Source organism: Perna viridis, chromosome 12, assembly GCF_037379345.1.
Source record: "Perna viridis isolate PV_CMFRI_1.1 ecotype Kerala chromosome 12, ASM3737934v1, whole genome shotgun sequence".
NCBI classification, from domain to species: Eukaryota; Metazoa; Mollusca; class Bivalvia; order Mytilida; family Mytilidae; genus Perna; species Perna viridis.
Genome location: NC_142456.1, coordinates 30,687,034 through 30,706,988, shown reverse-complemented (window position 1 = coordinate 30,706,988; position 19,955 = coordinate 30,687,034). Strand labels below are relative to the sequence as shown.

At 32.3% G+C, this 19,955-nt stretch overlaps 1 protein-coding gene across 1 annotated transcript; it reads right to left on the bottom strand.

Moving 5' to 3' along the window:
• Positions 1–4,088: 4,088 nt before the first annotated feature.
• Positions 4,089–19,928, bottom strand: LOC148601996 (caspase-2-like). The gene is made up of 9 exons (XM_088554346.1): positions 19,798–19,928; positions 18,826–18,971; positions 17,258–17,783; positions 15,744–15,790; positions 14,805–14,972; positions 12,921–13,140; positions 11,851–11,985; positions 10,118–10,227; positions 4,089–9,063 (listed from the first exon to the last, which is right to left on the bottom strand). The coding sequence occupies exons 2-9, from the start codon at positions 18,958–18,960 to the stop codon at positions 8,950–8,952; spliced, it is 1,455 nt and encodes a 484-aa protein (XP_088410472.1). The 5' UTR covers positions 18,961–18,971; positions 19,798–19,928; the 3' UTR covers positions 4,089–8,949.
• Positions 19,929–19,955: the final 27 nt, after the last annotated feature.

The following is a 19,955-nucleotide window of genomic DNA, read 5'->3' as shown; positions in this document are numbered from 1 at the left end:
TTTTTGGATAAATTCTGACTACGAAAATCGGCAAAATTTATCAAATAAAGAACCCCAGAAGTATAAATTGTGATAATACTAAACATTAAATACCAAATAAACCGTTTTTTACTGATATATAAATACTCTAGGGGTTTTGACATTGAACAATATGTCAATTTAAGCAATTTTTCGGCGGGGTAGGGGTACATTTTATTCATTTAACCAAAGTGTTACTGCAACGGTATTGGTACCATTGTAAAGCTGAGACATTGGGCTACATGATGATACATACATATGTATGTTTACTTCGTTTTGAAGAAAGAAGAAGTTCGTCGAATCAAAATACTCAAAAAATGATTTTTGCCTCAACGAGGTATAAAAAGTAGCCGAAAAATACAAAAATGCTTCAGTTAATTTTTTTTGCAACAAAAATATTCTGAAATAGGAGGTATAAGGCTACCTGAAAATCATATTTTGGTTGATGAATTGGAGGTTCACGGTGGGAGGGGGGTGTTATCTCAGACTACGTACTATTAGAATGTGGAACATCTCAGTAGAATATCCATCCCGACATGATTAAATAAAATTAGCCGGATGACTGGTTATGACGCAACATGTTGCACAAAATTTGAAATTCAATTAAACTAGAAAGAAGTTCTGCTAAAGGTAGAATGGTATTATTTATTTCCCATAGGCGACCATATTGAAACTTTTGAAAAATTCACACCTTTAAAACAATGAGGGAGCTATCAACTGACTTTTTTCCAGTAATATCTTCATTTCCTTAACTAAAATTGCGATACAAGTCACGGCAAAACCGCCTCGGTTCTTTTGTATTTTAAGCAGGTGATGTTTGGGGTCTAAGTCCCCCCTTTTTCTGCGAATGGCACATAAATTTTAAAAATTCATAATATTTATATAAAATGGTTTTAAAAAAAAATATAATAATGAATTTTTTTAAAAGTATAATAAGTTTACAGCCTGGAATAAATAAAACATTTTGAGTATCAGCACAATTCGTCCAGTCACAATGTCCGGAAGTATTTACTTAAGTAGGGTACACAAAAGGCCAACCTAAATAATGAGAAATTGTACCGTTCTATCTATAGGGTACACATCAAACGCCTCTTTCGTTCGACTCTTATAATTGGAAAACCGTCAGAGATATCTGAAATCAGAAATGACTTAATGTCTTATGGTACATTATGGTACTATCATTGCCGGAGAGATCAATGTTATATAGTCTCACACGCTGCCTAAAAGTGTGATACAATACAAATCTGATTCTGACAAACCGAGTATAGATGATGGATTTACATAATGTCAACAAATTAATTTTCATTGATTTTCACTTATTACTATTTTGATCTTTGACTTGACGCGTCTTCCCGCAAAGTTCAAGACTTACATTGAAGTTGATGTCTTCTTGGAATTGCTTAATTTAAAATATATGTTTTAATATATAATTGCTCGTTTTGACTACTGATTTAACCGACTATGACTGGTTGTAATTTTGTGCTGCCTGCTTGTGTTGAAATATGCCGGAAATAAGTAAGTAACCGTAGTGGAAGCATGAAGTTTAATGTTCTATAAAACCGAGTTAAAATCCACTATTTTTATCGAAAATGTCTGTACGAAGTGGTGGTTTCCAACTTCCGGCCTCATATTGCCATTTGTTATAAGGACTTTCCTTTTGACTATTCTTCTTGGCTATTACGGGGCGCTGAATGGGACTCTTGTGGTTTTGTACTCAAAATTCAATTTGTACCGACAAAATTGAATTTTGTTCTACCAAAATGAACTCAGGCCAACAAAATTTATAACGTACTACAAATTTTCAATTTTGTGTCACAAATATCAATTTTATGAGACAAAAGTCTATTTTGTGTCTCAAAAGTCAATTTTGTGTCACAGTTGTCAATTTTGTATGCAAATTAGTTAACTTTACAGAATCATTTGAATATTAGGCAAACGAATTCTCTCATCACAATTTTGTGAGGTTTCTCATTGGATATAGTAACCGCAGGTTTCCGATTACTTCGAGCAACGGATAAGTGAAATTAAAAAAAATGAAGTTGCATTAACAGTAAAACTGTTTAGAATTGACTAAAATTACTATTATACGTTTTCTATTTGTTTGATAAAACAGGTTTTAAAATACGCGATTTTTCTACTTTCTACTTATTGTGATTTCTCCTGTTGATCAATTCACGTGATCATTTCCTGACATCTTTCAACTCAACTATAAAATGCTTTGCCCGACCTGTTAAACGCAACCAAATTGGTTAAAATTTGACAAGATAATTTGTAATAATGTATTTGTCCTAAATTTTGCTGGAAAAAGAAATGAAATGTCAGAATAGCCAAGAAAATCATAATAGGAATGTGTTATGCGGTGAAATTTGTTAATCTGTCGAAGTCGGCAAAAGATTTTGTTCCACTATCCTTCACGATTTATTGTCAGATACAGAGATAGATTTCTTATTTCATTCCCATTTTATAGATGTATGACACAAGAAATTCGGTTGAGTGGAACAGGTCGGGCGAGTCGAAAAACCGACATACATGTAGTACGTGTCTAACTTTCGTTTCCCTTTCGTTTACATTAGATTCAAGATTAAGTGACACAGTGGGTTATACGATTACGATATCCGATATTTCTTTGACTTATGTGCTATATTACAAGCGTGCACATTCGAACCATATCCACTGTATTGCACATTTTGAATTCACTTGCATATTCAAAGGATTACGTAAACTAATTTGCATACAAAATTGACTTTTGTGACACATAGTTGAATTATGTGACACAGAATTGACTTTTGTGACACAGAGTTGAATTTTGTCTCGCATATTAAATTGAATTTTGTGACACAGAATTGACTTTATGACATAAAACAGACTTTTGTCTCACAAAATTGATTTTTATGACACAAAATTGATTTTGATCAGAAAACAATCAAGTCCCGTAGCTATTGCCTAAAAAATTGCCGAAAATTTTGATATTAACTCTTCATTGAAGAACATGGACGGGGATTTCCATAAGGAATTGAATAAAAAAAGTTTCAAAATCAGACAAAAAAAATGTTATCTTATTACAACACCTATTGTCCCACTTTTTGTTCTTATTTTTACATGGCTGGGGCAAAAATCTCAAAAAACTATTGGGCGCACCGGCATATTCCTCCGAATAATGTGTTAAATTAAACAAAAAAGCTTTGATAAATTTTACTCGAGCTATCGTAAATAAACGAGAGTTGACAGACGCCATCGACAAAGACTGCAGTTTTTTTGCTGTCGTGTAATAGTCTTGCACAATAAGAAAGAATTAACCAAAGATCCAGATACATTTTCAAAATGTACATTCATAAGGTACTGTAAAAGTATATATAAAATAAACGGGATATGTTTCATGTTGGCGAATCTATGTGCTTTTAAAGATGTTGGAAAAGCTTGTGGAGATCTGAGTTATACTGCCGTTTTCCAAAAACTGAAAAGCATACGTCAGCTTCACTTCTATAACAATTTGCCTTCTGGAATAGAGTTATGTTGTTATAATTACACGATAGAAGTTTTAATCACCACAGAACTTTTATAGTCGTCATTATGAACTCGTGGGTCAATATGGTGTATCCATATTCACCAAGAGAACCGATTTGTTCAAAGTGTCGTAGTTTTCCTTTCCTCTTTCGTCTACCCCCGGACTTGACATTTTATGAGCAGCTCGGCGGGTGTTTTTAGAAAAGCACAGGAGGCTTACCCTACCGGTGAACCTGGTCCATGCTCCAATTATTTACTTGAATCCGAGGGACTGATTTACTGTTGCTGCTTTGTATGTATTATTTGGGTTATTTTATGTTCTTTGTTGTGTGTGTCTTTTCTTCCATATCTGGTCTTGATACCTGGATTACATTTTTTGATTTTCGCCAGAATCTGAATTACTCTTTCCTCACCATTATAAATTGGCATCATATATGTTATCCTTGCATTCTAGAAAGAAAGAATTTTTTCGATACTTTTTTTTCTGATGAAACAAATTTATAGGTTATCTGGGAAAATGTCAATGCAGAACAGTATTGGTTGTCTTTGAGAAAGAATACAAAAAAAATGTTTATATATTTATAATGATAACATTTTATGCTTTTGGTTACATATCAACATGAAAGATTTAATTGATATGATTGTGAATTCGGAAATTTAAACTATTGTCGTGTTTATGATAGCAAAAATTTGGGAGTGACTTAAACTTGCAAAAATTAAAACACTTATTCTGCACATTTTAACTAGCAAGATTGGATTTTTTTATATGTCGTCGGCAATCCTCTAGGGTCTCCCACTGACATAAATTTTAATTAATATTTTTATAGCAAAATATTTTTTTCAGAATTGTAAAAACTAAAATTGCATCTTAGGCAGAAATTACAAAGTTTAAAAAAATAATAAATGCAATAATTCCTGAATATAATACATACAAATCCATAACAAAATAACAAATGAGATTTTTAAATCTATAATTATATTGCAAATATATGGTGTCACCAAAAATCTCAGAAATAATTTGATTACTAAATTCAACACAAAGAGATAGATAATTTTTAAACAATAGACAGCTACATGAGCTAAACATAGCCCTTTGTACTCTAAAAATCCAAAATGGACAGAACAATCTTGAAGTCATTGTATGACTAGTGCCATAAAAATTACAGAACATCCAATATCAACACAAATATGAATATCAGAAAATAACAGAAAAGGGCTGTAACTCTTACAAGTTGATACCCACCTTCACACTGAATACTACAATGAGCAGAAAATGTTGGTACAAAATGTACTATAATGATAAATGTGAAAAAATGACATATAAAGCAAGTGATTCAGTCTTTGATTGGGCTGGGAATCAAACTTACACCTCCCACACCCAAGGCTAGCATGTTTCTGCAAAACCACATAGGCAGTTCATATTTAACTGTGAGCACATACATTGTAAATATCTTCCATATAATTTTTGCATACTTAACAAATTAAATAAAATGTTTTGCATGACGCAGCTTAATACAACCCCACAGATAAAACAACGAAAAGTTTTGTCACCTGTTGACACAATTCAAGCTTGATACAGCTTTGGATTATGGATTGTGAATAGACATTTGACACAGGATAATAATTTGACTAGAATGGAAGTGACCCCTTGTTGTCCACTTATCCAAAAGTGGGTCTAGTCACAACCTCAATAAATAAATCCCAACTTTCCCCAAGGTATGACTCCTTGTGGTACAATTTAAGAGATTAATTTACAAATAGTAAATTTATTGTCCAGATATCACGAAAATGCTTGCTTCTCTGCAATGCTTTCTCTGTGGTATAGCACCTTGTAGTAAAAAGAGACCCATACACTTTCTACTCATGTTTTAGTGTGGATTTCAGAAAATGCTTGTTTCTGATCCCTTTTGGCCCCTTATTCCTAATTGGTTCAAGTCTTGACCCCTTAAATCAATCCCAACCTGTCATTTATGATATAGAAATCAAAGAAAGTTTTTCAATGGATCAATAATCCCTACTTAAATTCTGTGCAAAACCCCCTTAGGAACATTAAAAAAAACTCAGTTTAGTTCTGATTGGCATAGTAGTTTTTTAGGAGAATTTTGAAAGAAAAAACTTCGAAAAAGGGTAATAACTCCCACATGACTTAACAGATTAAAACGAAAATTTGGCCACAGATAGATCTTATTATGCTGAACACTGCTACCTGGTCAGATTTGGCTAAACCCAACAGCTTTGGAGATATATGCAAAAAAATACTGTCCAACCCCTATGTTCAAATTTAAGTTATGGTGGCCATGTTTTTCAACAGGTCAAAAATCCCCACATCAATCTATACAGGATGCCCCAACGAACATTCATATCAAGTTTGGTTCCAATTGGTATTGTCAGAGGAGAAGATTTTTGAAAGGAATAATATTAAAAACAGGGAAAAAACGTCGAAAAAGAGCAAAAACTCTGACATAATTTATCAAATAACAATTACAATTTGACCAGATAGATCTTATCATGCTGAACACTTTTATCTTATCAGAATTTGACTACACCCATAACAATTTTGGAGATATACGCCAAAAACTTTTGTCTGACCCCTATGTTCTATTTTTAGTAATGGCGGCCATGTTTTTGACAGATCAAAAATCACCACATCACTTCTATGCAGATACTTTAAAGAAAATTCATACCAAGTTTGGTTCTGATTGGTCTTGCAATTTCAAAGAGAAGAGTTTTGATTTTTTTTAATGACAGTGACAGACGCCAAGTGATGGCAATAGCTCACATGGCCTATGGCTAGGTGAGATAAAAACATTCAACAGGTAAGAATATATATCAAATATTAGTCAAATTACACCATAATAAGAGTTGAAAATTTTCAATACGTATAAAAAATATACATATATCAGTATATATAAATCCATATCAAAATAAAAAATGAAACTTTACAATCTACAATCATATTGCAAATATAAGAAACATTAAAGTTTTTTTTTAGAAATAATTTGATTAAGGTACTCTACCATCTCTCTTAACTGTGTAATATTTTACAGATACCAGTACATAGCATGCAACGCTATGGTCAACCTAGAATGTTAATGCAAGGATGCATATACATGATATACAATCAAATCTCTGGAATCAATGTGAGGCTGCAAATTTGCAATGCAAATGTGATTACTCTATCAGTGGAATTTGAACTCCTTATCTGCTTGGACATCTCTGGCAACACTAAGTCAAATGCTCTAGACCACTTAACCAACATGGCTAACCTGACTGAGCAACTCAGATTCCACTAAAAACTTGGAGCATGGATCTAGTGGTGCCCTTGTAGTGATGACTTCAATCTTGAAGCAACATAATCCTGTTTCAGAAGATTAATTGTGAGAAGTCTAGCGTGCTAGAAAAAGTCAGCATAGTCAGTAACTAGAACTGATTTCATTCTGTTTCAAATGAAAGCTGGATAGGCTTTGGTGAAATGGAATATGATACAAACATATCATTGATTTCATGAGTTATGTCCCTTACCCTGGGTTTATCTACTTTATATGTAGTACATAACAGTTATAAGATGAGTGTATGGTATGACACATCACAAAATATTAATTAAGACACACACAAAGTAAATTGCATATTGCATAGACAAATGCAAATAAATTACAAATGAATGATTATTTCTTATATTCAGTGAATATGAGTTAAAGGTCATGTAATAAGTTGATGACCGATATTTACAGCAAGTATTACACTCAGAACTTTCAAAAAGGAGTCTTAAAAACTATTGAACAGAAAATATAGGGGTTATAAATTTCACTGCAGATTTGATATTGAAAATTTACACCCTCTACATAAATGTAATGATCCTGTATAATTTAATGAATGCATTTAATTTCCAGGATATTCTTATTATACCTCCACTTTCAAAAAGGGGTACAAAAGGATATGGGTGTCCTTGCTTCATTCCACTACAAAGAGGGGTACACATTTCTATATTTTCTACTCCTATACCACAGAATGGAATGTAATGAAACTTTCACTGAATCATGATTAAATATTCCTATTATACACCTACTAATTAGATTTTGACCTAAATCAATATGGAAGTCAAAAGGTGTATGTCAGCAAATGGGGGAGTAGGGTATTAATTTAGTGAGCATTGCTCACAGTTTTTTCTAGTTTGTCTTTCAATTTAAGAGATAAGTTTTAGAGTTCCGATTAAGATATCAGCTGTTGTGATTGACAATTAGTTTAAATGGAAGGTAACCATTTAAACATTAAAATAAAGCATAAAAAATATATTTAAAACCATTAGACATGTCAAGAAGCAGATCAAAAGAAAAACAACAATAAAAATAAGTAATACAATTTGCAATAAATATATTATTCGGCACTGGCCTCCATTGCTTTTTGTGTCTATTCAAAGTTTCACAGAAATCTGATTAACACACCAAGGTATTGACTTTCCTATAAAATAATAGTAACATTTTGAAACAAGAAACTAATTCAACTTGGCTAAATTTCATTGACAACCAAGCACAAAGGATGGCTGGTGATATCAGAGTAACAATAAATTCCCAGAAGACTGTGTTCCAAATAAATTTGAAATAGCATAATTCATTAGTTGAGTGTATGCCTTCATTAGAAACAAAGTTTTTTTTCGTTTGAATACATGTGGCACGGAAGCCGAAGACAATACTTGAGGATATTGTTTTTGAAAATTCAACAAAATCATTGCAGAAAACTGTTAGTTTCATAAGACCAATTTATGTAGAAAATATTGAGACATACCTCAAACCCCTAAGAATACAAAATTACCTTTGTATAATTAAAAACCTGTTAAAACATAGTGTTGTTTAATTGTTTTTTAGCTTAATATATTAAAAAATTTTATAACTACCCCTAAACCTCTCATTTTTATACAAATTCTTTATACCTCATTCTGTGACATCATTTTGACTTATGCAACAGCTTGTAATTTTGTATGCCAGAATTCAAATATTATTTTACCTTTTAACTATATCAATATGACATTTCAGAAAGTACAAGAATGTTGAAAAAAACTAGATCAATTCACCATTGTAAATCATATATTGTATTAAATATAGTTTGAATAGTCTTCATAAAAAAATAATGGATTTTCATTTCAAAAACACACAACTCATTCACTAGATCATCTTCACTAGCCAAGGATTATGGTGAAGGCAGTGGGAACAGGACCATAACCCTTGGCTACAGAAGATGTCACCAGATGGGTGAGTCTATAAAAATAGTTCCCAGCAGTATAGAGTAAAAGATGGTCTAGAGATTTCTGTAAGCAGCCATGTAAGTATTGTTACAATTGTCAAAGGAGGAACTAAACACTCTGGCCAAAGTTGACTTGAATGATCCTCTAAAATATATCTTTTAAAAATAATCTAGTCGTACAGAGTAACATCAGGAAGCAGGAGGATTGAGAAACCATTTGTATCGAAGCGTTGTCATTGGTGCGGGAATCATATGATTATATCCTTCCTCACATTCACCCATTCTTGCCACTTCTCTGTTCACCTAATGACCACAAAAAAAAATTAATAAACAAGTAAATACAACCAAAAATAAATGACCTGCAGTTACACATGTTGTTGATAAATATATACCCCCTACTGGAAGTATAAAAATCCCTATCAGGGTTAATTTAAACTATCTTCATTCACTGGTGTAGTTATTGTACATTTGAAACATTTATCAACTATCAACTGATTAAATAATATCATTACTCAAATTATTCCTCTCAAAGGGAGTCAAGATTTTTATCTATTTTTTTAATATGATTTACATTTTCTGAAAAATTAAAGATTCTGCTAAACAAAACAAAATACATCTCAATAAAGTGAAGCTGCTTAAATTCAAATCACGGTTCCCATCAGAGAAGGTAAAGATTTTTTTGATGGAAATTTAAAGTAATACCTGACAGCAACCAAAATTGCTAACAATGTAGGCCTCTTTCCTATAAATCAGCATGCCACATCAATTCAATAAGAATAATTAGTAAGATAGTCAGAGCCATAGGATTTTGAACTATGATTAACCATTCAATCAATCAATCAATCAGTAACAAACTGATTCAGGAATTTGGACAGTTGAACAGAATGACTAGCACTTCCTGATTTGGGGCATAAATTTTGCAAACATGGAAAACTTACAAGTATGAATTTATCAATGAAGTAGCCACCTCTTTTTCACATAAATTAGGAATTATTGTGCCAGATGTTTTTTTTATATTATTAATATTGCAAAAAATGAGAATGTATTGAAATTGCAATACATATGTAATTAAAATCTCATTATGAAGCAAGATTTTTTAAACCTTAAAAGGGGAGACCCTGTATAAGACCCAATGCTGAAGCCATATACCAGTTAAAAAAAAAACATTTTGTTGATTAGAAGCTCAGAAAAATATGACCAAAGTGTGAAGAGATAGATGAAAGGATATGATGGTTGATTGTTTTTTTTGTGCAGGGGGAGGCTGGGTGATGGGTGAGCAAACTAGTTTTTTTAGGATATGCCCATGAGACACAAGCCCCTATTTTATGCACAAGGAAATGGTGAAAAAAAATTATACCATTGTTAAGAGGTCCATCACATGCTCTTCTCTTGCATGATTATTAAAGACTTCCACAAAACATTGTACAAACCAACTGCCATCATCTTCATCACGGAATGAAACATACCCTGAAAAAAAATTTTGATTTATTTATTGAAGTTGAGCATCCAATGGCAAAAATTTCATGCATTTCTCAGCTTGAACATTTCATTAGCTAACAGATCATTCTTTGTACTACAATGTAAATAGACAAGCTGAGACAGATATTTTAATGTGATAGCTCACAGAAGCAACATCCTGCAAGTATTGCAGGTAGGCATGTCATCAAACTTTGAATTATCATTCTGACTAAGAGCCAACGCGACCCCACTTTATCTTTAATCTGTGCTTGCCGCAGAAGCAGTGACTTCCAATTTAAAAGTCTTTGCATGGTATGATTCGGCCAGGGATGACCTCTGACACTCTCTAGGTGAACACAGTAACATAAATACAATGACTAGTGAAAAAAAGTTTTGATTGACTGATTGTTGGTGCTTAATGCCCAAACAGCAATATTTCAATTATATCCAGGTGATGAATGTGGAATGGATGATAACTACTGTAAAGATATTAATTTTCATGGTAGATAATTTTTGTGGATTCTCTCTAGTGAACATGTATCAATTTTCGTGGTTTCAAAAATAAAATGCTCAGCAATATATAATGTTGAAAATAAATTTCGTGGGTACTATTTTTCTCAGTTTTCTGTCCACTGCAAAAATAGTGGAAATTAGAACACCACAAAAAGAAGAACGTTTACAGAATTCCATTTGATGGTAGTTAGGGAAGGTAGTCATTATTCTACAAAGAAAAGCTCATACATGCAACTCTGTCAATCAAATGCTTCATACAGTAATTAAACCAATCCATGCAACAACAATTGTGATCCGGCATCGATCATTGGTCAATGATCCTTAAAATGGATTGTAGAACTAGTGATTACTATTTACACTACTTGACCACTGGCCTGTACATTTATTTTACAGAATGGTTTGTTGGTTTTTTTTTTCCAATTTACACATATTTATTTATTAATATACATTTAGACATAAGTTTCTTTACTTTTCTTTTCTATTTGTTTTTTGTAATGAGATACAAGCCATGAATTTTATATTTTAAATTCAAAGTAAACTTACAAAAGCATTGATTCTTATAATGAAAAATCTACCACTCGCATGAATGGATCATCAGTTATTTTAAATATTAAAACCGTGATATGGTTGGTCATAGGTCTTCAATCCGTCAGCGATAAGTTAATAACTGTCAATGGATCTGTGCAATAGAGACATTTGCACATATCGGTTCAGGGTACAAAAAAATAAAAATAAATACAAAAATAGGGCATCTGTATGACACCTAACAACTTTTTTGTGTTGCAATTAAAAATTTGGCCAGGAAAAGATCTGAATTTATCTGAAAAAAAAAGAACATTCACAATTATTTAACATTCAAAGAGGCAAAAATGATTAGAAACTTTTGTGTAAATAAGTGAAAATCAAATTTCATCAGTATTTTTATGATACTTAATAACTATACCAAGTTTGAAAAAGATCCTTCAATATCTTCTAAAGTTATCATCTGGAAACTGTCAGGGAGGGACAGAGTGATCGATGAGACAGACTGGCTGACACACAACTTTACGGATGGTATTACATGATACCTCACCACTTCGTGTGGCATGATAAAATGAATTGTGCTTAATCAAAAATTACCTGGGAAAGTTGAGTATGCCAGAAGTAAATCACTGTTTGCTGGATGATTTCGGAACAATGATCTCTCTATATCATTTTCCCCCGAGTCAATTCCTGGTACAGTTCCTCCCAATCTTACAATGCAATCAAAATCTCCTTTAAATGTAAAATACATGTTTACACTGTATCTTTATTGGTAATCTATACGTTTTTTCTTTGATCTTAAGCTTGTTGACAGATATTTTTCTATCTTCTGCACATGACAAGATATTAAAAAATATCTGTCAAAAAATTGGAAGTGATTGTGCCGTCATTAGAATCTTGAATGAAAATTATTTCACATACCAACAATAAGTAGTCATACTTCTACAATGTTTTGCTAAAAGTACATTAAAATGATCAAAAATGCATTTATTGGATTATCAATAAACAGAATAATAATTATTCATGATTTTGATAGAGACAATATCATACTGAACAACTCAACACGTGCTCACAAGCTTGTCAAGATATCCACATGATATTTTCAGTATCAAAATCCAAATTAGCTATTATTCTCTTTTCAAGACCAATAAAATGAAACCTGTCTAAACTGAACCCCTTTTAGACTTAAACAAAACTATCTGGATTAATTAGACAGGTTTTTTTAATCAGTAAGGTTTCACTGTACACACAATTATTTTTTCTATTTGTTCATTGAAAATTCTGTCTATAATATTCAACATTAAATAAAAATCTGCCAAGTGGGTTCATCAATATATTATACTAACACACAAAAAAAAGACAAAACACAAAAACAAAAAACAAAAAAAAATAACAAAAAAACATGACAAACAAGAATTACAAGAATTTTATCCAGCCAACAAGGGGCACTCAAGGGACAACAATATAACAAACATGAATAGTTGATGTTATTAAAAACAGACCAAAAAAAACAAAAAAACAAAAAAAAAACAAAAGATGTTTTAGTGTTTCTAGTATAATACATACATTTAAAGTTTGAACAGGATCAGGAGCATCATCGTGATTCTATATATATGTATGTTTATTATTTGTTATATTTATTTGATTAACCTAATAGACATACTCACCACCTCTACATGCATTTATCAGGAACAGTTTTGGTTTGTTGATCATAGCAGGGCAATGGTCTCCATTGAAAAGCTTAACTAAATCAAGTACATTGATCTTTTGATTGTCAGTACCAACAATAAATTGATCACTGCCATGTGACATTAGTACTACAATAAGGCTGTCAACATTGTGCAAGCTTTCTAATTTTGAAAAAGCTAGCAGATCTTCCTTTATTTCCTGTTGAAAAGACAAACTAATTTTAAAACAGGAGGTTGCACACTTTATCTTGCTTAGCATACCACATGGGAGGGGGATAACTTGACTATCAAAGTATAGGAGGTATGTCTATGAATTCCAAAAACCCTACCTAAAATTATCCTGGAAATGTGAATTTAAGACCAAAAGTTATCCAAGGAGACAAAAGATCCAACCCAAAATTATCTAAGTCTGGTTAATATTTCAATGACTTCAATCTGCTAAACATATTTTCTGAAAATATTCCAAAAGTCAGAAATATATGAGTTGTAACTCAAAATCTCCAAGAAATAAGAAAACTCAGACCCAAAATCTATCGAAATGTAGACCTGAAATCACTTCTGTCGTTAATGTGGTCACTTTTGAAATTATATAGTTAAATTCTATCAAATGATTGTTTTTGGCCCCTAATTATAAAACCTTTGAACAATAACCCCCCAATTTATCATTACCAACCTTCCCTTTGTGGTATGGATTTTTGCTATAAAATTTTATAAAGATCAACCAACATACTATAAAAATCAACACACAAAAATCAAGTGTCAATGGATGACAAGGACCTGAATAATGATGACACAGACAACAACAGGGCTATACCAATTAATGATGACACAGACAACAACAACAGGGCTATACCAATTAATGATGACACAGACAACAACAGGGCTATACCAATTAATGATGACATAGACAACAACAACAGGGCTATATCAATTAATGATGATACAGACAACAACAACAGGGCTATACCAATTAATGATGACACAGACAACCGCAACAGGGCTATACCAATTATTGATGACACAGACAACAACAGGGCTATACCAATTAATGATGACACAGACAACAACAGGGCTATACCAATTAATGATGATACAGACAACAACAACAGGGCTATACCAATTAATGATGATACAGACAACAACAACAGGGCTATACCAATTAATGATGACACAGACAACCGCAACAGGGCTATACCAATTATTGATGACACAGACAACAGGGCTATACCAATTAATGATGACACAGACAACAACAACAGGGCTATACCAATTAATGATGACACAGACAACAACAACAGGGCTATACCAATTAATGATGACACAGACAACAACAGGGCTATACCAATTAATGATGACATAGACAACAACAACAGGGCTATACCAATTAATGATGACACAGACAACAATAGGGCTATACCAATTAATGATGACACAGACAACAATAGGGCTATACCAATTAATGATGACACAGACAACAACAACAGGGCTATACCAATTAATGATGACACAGACTACAATAACAGGGCTATACCAATTAATGATGACACAGACAACAACAGGGCTATACCAATTAATGATAACACAGACAACAACAGGGCTATACCAATTAATGATAACACAGACAACAACAGGGCTATACCAATTAATGACGACACAGTCAACAACAGGGCGATACCAATTAATGATGACATAGACAACAACAACAGGGCTATACCAATTAATGACCACATTTTTTAGGGTTTCTATGAGTTTGATAACTACATCTAAACTTTGACAAAAATTCCTAGTATTCTACATATGTAGGAACTGGGATTACTTGAAAGAGAGGTAATAAAGGTCAAATTCAAAAGAGTCTGAACTTACATTAGCTGTCTTGTTCTCTCTAACTTCTACTTCAAAGCCAAGTGTCAAGAATAAATTCTGTAATTGGTGTGTGTCCCTTTCAGCACCAGGTCGATGTCTTCCATTGTCAAAATTGACATTATTTATCATTAGTACACAACCTCTAGGATTAGATTCCATTTTGTATTTCTGAAATATGACCATTACAGATTATTTCTGAAATATGACAGTTGAGTAGTGTTCCTACAGATAATTTTGGATTGGTGTGGGTGCTCTGCCCTCTTTGTTGGGATTTAAGTAATCAATGACTTGAAAATAAATCCAATTACTGTGAAAGTATTTTAATTTGTGGATACCAAGTTTTTTGCAGATTAGGGGTGAAACGTAAGTTCATGGGTTCTTGAATTTATGGTTTTGAGGTTTTAGGTATACACATCAATTGAAATCTCCATTTTGTTGGTAACCAAATTTCGTGGTTTACCTAACTATGAAAATTATTACCCCATACACAGTACGTTTCAGAAAAGGTTTTCGTCCTCTTTTGGCTGATAACACCAAAGCATTATGGGAATGAATACCGCATGACCCCCAAAATCAGTCCCAATCTTTTAAGGTAATGAAGTGAGAATTTTTATTGTATTTAATTGTTCACTCAAATATCTGTTTCTAAACCAGATTCCCCCTAAATGTGCAAATGGTTAAGGTAAAACCTCCAAAATCAATCCAAACCTTCATATCTTGGTATATTTTAAAACATCATGGCACTAAGTAAGATCCATAAAATTATGTTAACTATATCATTAGCTAATTATAATTTAGAATATAATTGTTGGCATTTAAATCCAAGGGACATAACCATCATCACAATTTTAATCAATTGGTTTATCATATTTCTTGTCGTATACTTTATATTTTGTTTCTATCATTTTAAAACAATTTGTCTGATTTGTAAGAGCTAACCTTTGATCTTTCACTTGTTAGGGCTTGGTTCAAATTAAAATCTGGCACTGCAATGACAAATAAATATTAAAGTGATAAAAAAGATATTTAAAAAACACTTATTATAAAAAAAAAATTGATGAAAGTTTGCTTCAGGTATTTTATTGATATGCTTGACACTAGTGTGACATGAATCTACGGGAAACCAACTTTTTGAGTAAACTTTGGTTAAAAAAACAAGCATTTACTAGCCTGGAATCCCCCTCTTTTTCAAAATCTCTGGATAATCACTACTTCATGAAGGGGTCTTACAAAAGACTGTTTATGTTAAAGTTGTGATAGAATATGCCTACAAAATAAATATGATCTATCTATACATGTCACAGATATTGTCAAATACAGCACCTTGACATATTTTCTCCCAATAGAAAAAAGACAATATGAAATCTTTAATAAACTTCATTATTCTAAAGATTCCAGTGTACAGCATATTGAAAATGCAAGTTTGTTTTTTGCCTCAAAAATATATGTGCTCCCCTGTTCCAAATTAAAAGGGATTTGACTCCCAAAATAGTCAATGGATCATGAATTTCTAGTAGCATTTATAACCCTTTAAATTGGCAGGTTACACAGTCTTTATGCATATGGTGTATAATTGACCGTTTATGGCATGAGATGTGATAATTGCAAAGTCCCAGTACACTACATACAACTTTATTTACATCTGGTAAAAATACATGTATCCAGTCTGGAAGTCAAGGACAGACTCCTTGATTAAATTAGACAAAACCCGGTTCTAAATTTTTTTGACTGAGGAATATTTACCACACAAAACATTCCAAATTTTTTAGGTATTACATCATTTAGCGATAATTGCTATATTGACAAATATGCTAGGGGCAGTTTCTCAGCTCACTGACAAACAGACAGGAGACTGAAGAACATTTGGGCAACTAAAGTCAATTACAAATAAATAAATGTCAATAAATTAATATAGATACTATAGAAACAGAAAAAAACTTAAAACGATAAACAATATCCAGCACTTAAAGATCTATAAAATTCTGATTCCACTAAAAATGTCCATGGGATCCAGCTGTCCATTTACTGTTGATTATAATACTGTGGTTTCATTCAAATTTACTACATATCATGTTCTAACTACCAACACAGTCTCATTAAATTTGGTGTAGTAGTTTCCAAGGAGTTGAACTTACCAAAGTGTGATGGACACAAAGACAGACAGATAGACAGGGCAAAAACAGTATGTTTGATACATAATAAAAATATTTGATCTTTTGACCCATAAATAAACCCCTACATGATTCTTAGGTGAACAGCTACTGTAAACATAATATTCACGATTTATGTAGCGGACAGACACCACCAAAAAGTGTACTGGTACCTGCAATATTGATTTTTAAAACTACATTTGTATATAAGGCTTTTAATTTTTTAAAACTGAAAATTTATACACGCAAATATGTATTCTAGACAGAATCCGTGAAAATTAATACATTTACAGTAATTAATACCTTGTACAAACTGACTACTAGTGTTATCAGCTAAAGTTTCATGCAGGTAACCCAATGCTGTGGAGTTCTGGTTTTGATTTTCTACTGGAGTTCTCATTTGAACATCTGGGTTCTCTGATTGGCTTGAATTTTCTTCACTTGGGGTACTTACAGGCAAACCTGAAAACGAAAGAGATGGCGATGACTGGCTTGTCACCACTGACGATGACTGGAGATAACTTGATAAAGGTACATCTGAGGCACTATGGGTAAGCTCACAAGAACTTTCTGGTGGATGAGTAGGTTGACAAATTACTTGGTTACCATGACTACCAGAGGTTCGTTGTTGAACAGAAAATCTAGATCCTTGCAAAACTGGGTTACTGTTAGGATTCCTTAGTTGGCGCTCTTTCTCTCTAATGTAGTCAGATATATGGCTATGCCCAGATTGATCGAGACAATCCAGAAATTTATCATATGCATCTGGTCCTCTTCTAGAAAGATCATCTAACAATTTCCTTACTTTATCAGGCCTTGGGTTGGTTGACTGTATGAAAAATACAAAGAAAGAATGAAGTTCCTCATTGAAGCAAGTTAAATGCATAGACACATATACCATTGTAAAGTGGGAACCCTGGGTAAACTTGCAACCTGGGTAAACCAAACATCTTGTTAAGTAGCCCTCCATGTAAGAATCATGCAAAATGTGATACATGATTGGAAAGCCTACATATTATTATTTTTTTATATTTTGTTTAAAATGCTAAAGTAAATTACATGTGGCTTTTCATAGAACCCCTGTTCATGGGAGATAAAAGTTATAAAGAATGCACTGCAGAATTTAAAATTAAGGGAGATAACTCTGTAAATACAATAGAAACTATTGGATTTTCAATGTGAATTAACTCCTGAGAGCAGAGATATTGAAATATATATTTCATCATATAGACCTATAAAGTAACTCAATAACAAAAAAATGTGTAGCCATTATTGGGGTGTGTCTCATTTTACACAATTTGCATAATTCTTACAAATACTGCTACTTAAGTACCTTTATATTAATTTCAATCCTTTTTAAGCCTTTTTTAAGTGTAAACTGAACATCTGCCTTAAGGAGGTAGACCTAGGGTAAGGGACACAATTCTTACAAATCATTCGAACGTTTGTATTCAGCATTTCACATCTATTTTGTGTAAGCATCAAAGTAACTTGGACTGATTTCATTCTGTTTCATATGAAAGCTTGATAGGCTTTGGTAAAATTGAATATGATACAAACAAATCACTGATTTCAAGAGTTATCTCCCTTACCCTAGGTCTACCTCCTTAACTATGTTAACCAAACAAATATCTCAGTCCAAAGGGAGTTTGGTTAAGACAAATTTCACTGTATTACAGAACATGTAACAAGAAAATTAAATGAAGAAATCTACATTGAAATTGAAATATTTTCTTTCTTACTCTAAGTATTCCATTATCCTAACGAAGCAGATATTTAAAAAAAATTGTAATTATTCAGCCCACACTGTTTTAAAAATGTACATGTACAATGTACCAAAGATATGTAATGAACAGTCAGACCAATATTACCTGAATGTACTCCAACATAAGAGGAGTAAAAATTTCCTGCTCAGCTACTTTGTCCCAAAATTCATTGTCGGGTGATAAATCAGTTACAATTTTAGATCTACACTGAACCAGTGCTCTCCTGTGAATTTTGTCCATCTTTTCATTTCCTGAAAGATTTTAGGCATGACAAAATCATAATACAAGTAATTAAATTAATTAAAGACATAAATGCAACAAAATTCAAAATTTGAAACAGAGGCCCTGGACACAATCCCTCACCTGGAACTAATTTCTTGATCTGATAAATATTTTTTTTACCTGCTACGGTTCTGAAAATAGAAGTCAATAACTGCAAAAATGATTTGTTCAAGGGAAGAAACTCTTAATAGGAATATTTTCTTATGTTGACTTATAAATTCAATCTTTTGAAGTGCTAATCATAAACAAAAAAAGGAACAGATAAGGTGAAATGCAATATATCGCTTATTATGCAAGATCGTATGACCTTTTTAAGAATACTAAATACTTACAGAGATCACCAAAAGATTTTCATTAAGTGTATAAGCTCTGAAAGGCCCAGACAACAAAAGTAATTATATCCATGGTGACAGAACTTTAGATGACACTTCTTTAATATAAACTAAAATGTCAAATAATGACACAAAGACACATTAATGACAAACACTATTAAAATTAGGGTGAAATCATTCATATCTAACCGAATATCATGATGCAGGAACAGCAGCCAACCTGAAAATAGGAGAAAAACATCCGAAATCAGAAATGAAAGATTCTTTTATCTATTTTGGTTTACAAGATATTGGCTAAAAACTGCAAAACACATAATGTTTTGCCTTCCAAGTGCAACAACTCTAACAAGGAGTCATTCCCCACCTTCCATTAAATGGATACTTTGTCTATGGTATATATATTTTTGTTTAACTTTTTAAAACTAAAGCTTTGTATCTTTGAAAAATCATTGTTTGTACGTACTTTCAAGATGGAGATCTGTCCTTTTATTATAATGAACACTTATTCTTTAAACAAGGATACATGCAAAGAGACTTTCAAGAGTGGGGAAATCGTGATCCAGTTATTAATTCGGCAAATCGAAAGTAGAAATATACGGAGAGATGCCTAAATTAATGAAT

Excerpts from the sequence above, each read along its gene's own strand:
- LOC148601996 (XM_088554346.1), bottom strand. The coding sequence starts at position 18,960 with ATGGACAAAATTCACAGGAGAGCACTGGTTCAGTGTAGATCTAAAATT. Across the intron at positions 15,791-17,257 it reads TAGTAGTCAGTTTGTACAAG|TGCCAGATTTTAATTTGAAC; the intron begins GTATTAATTACT and ends TTGTCATTGCAG. Across the intron at positions 9,064-10,117 it reads TGATGGACCTCTTAACAATG|GTGAACAGAGAAGTGGCAAG; the intron begins GTATAATTTTTT and ends TGTGGTCATTAG.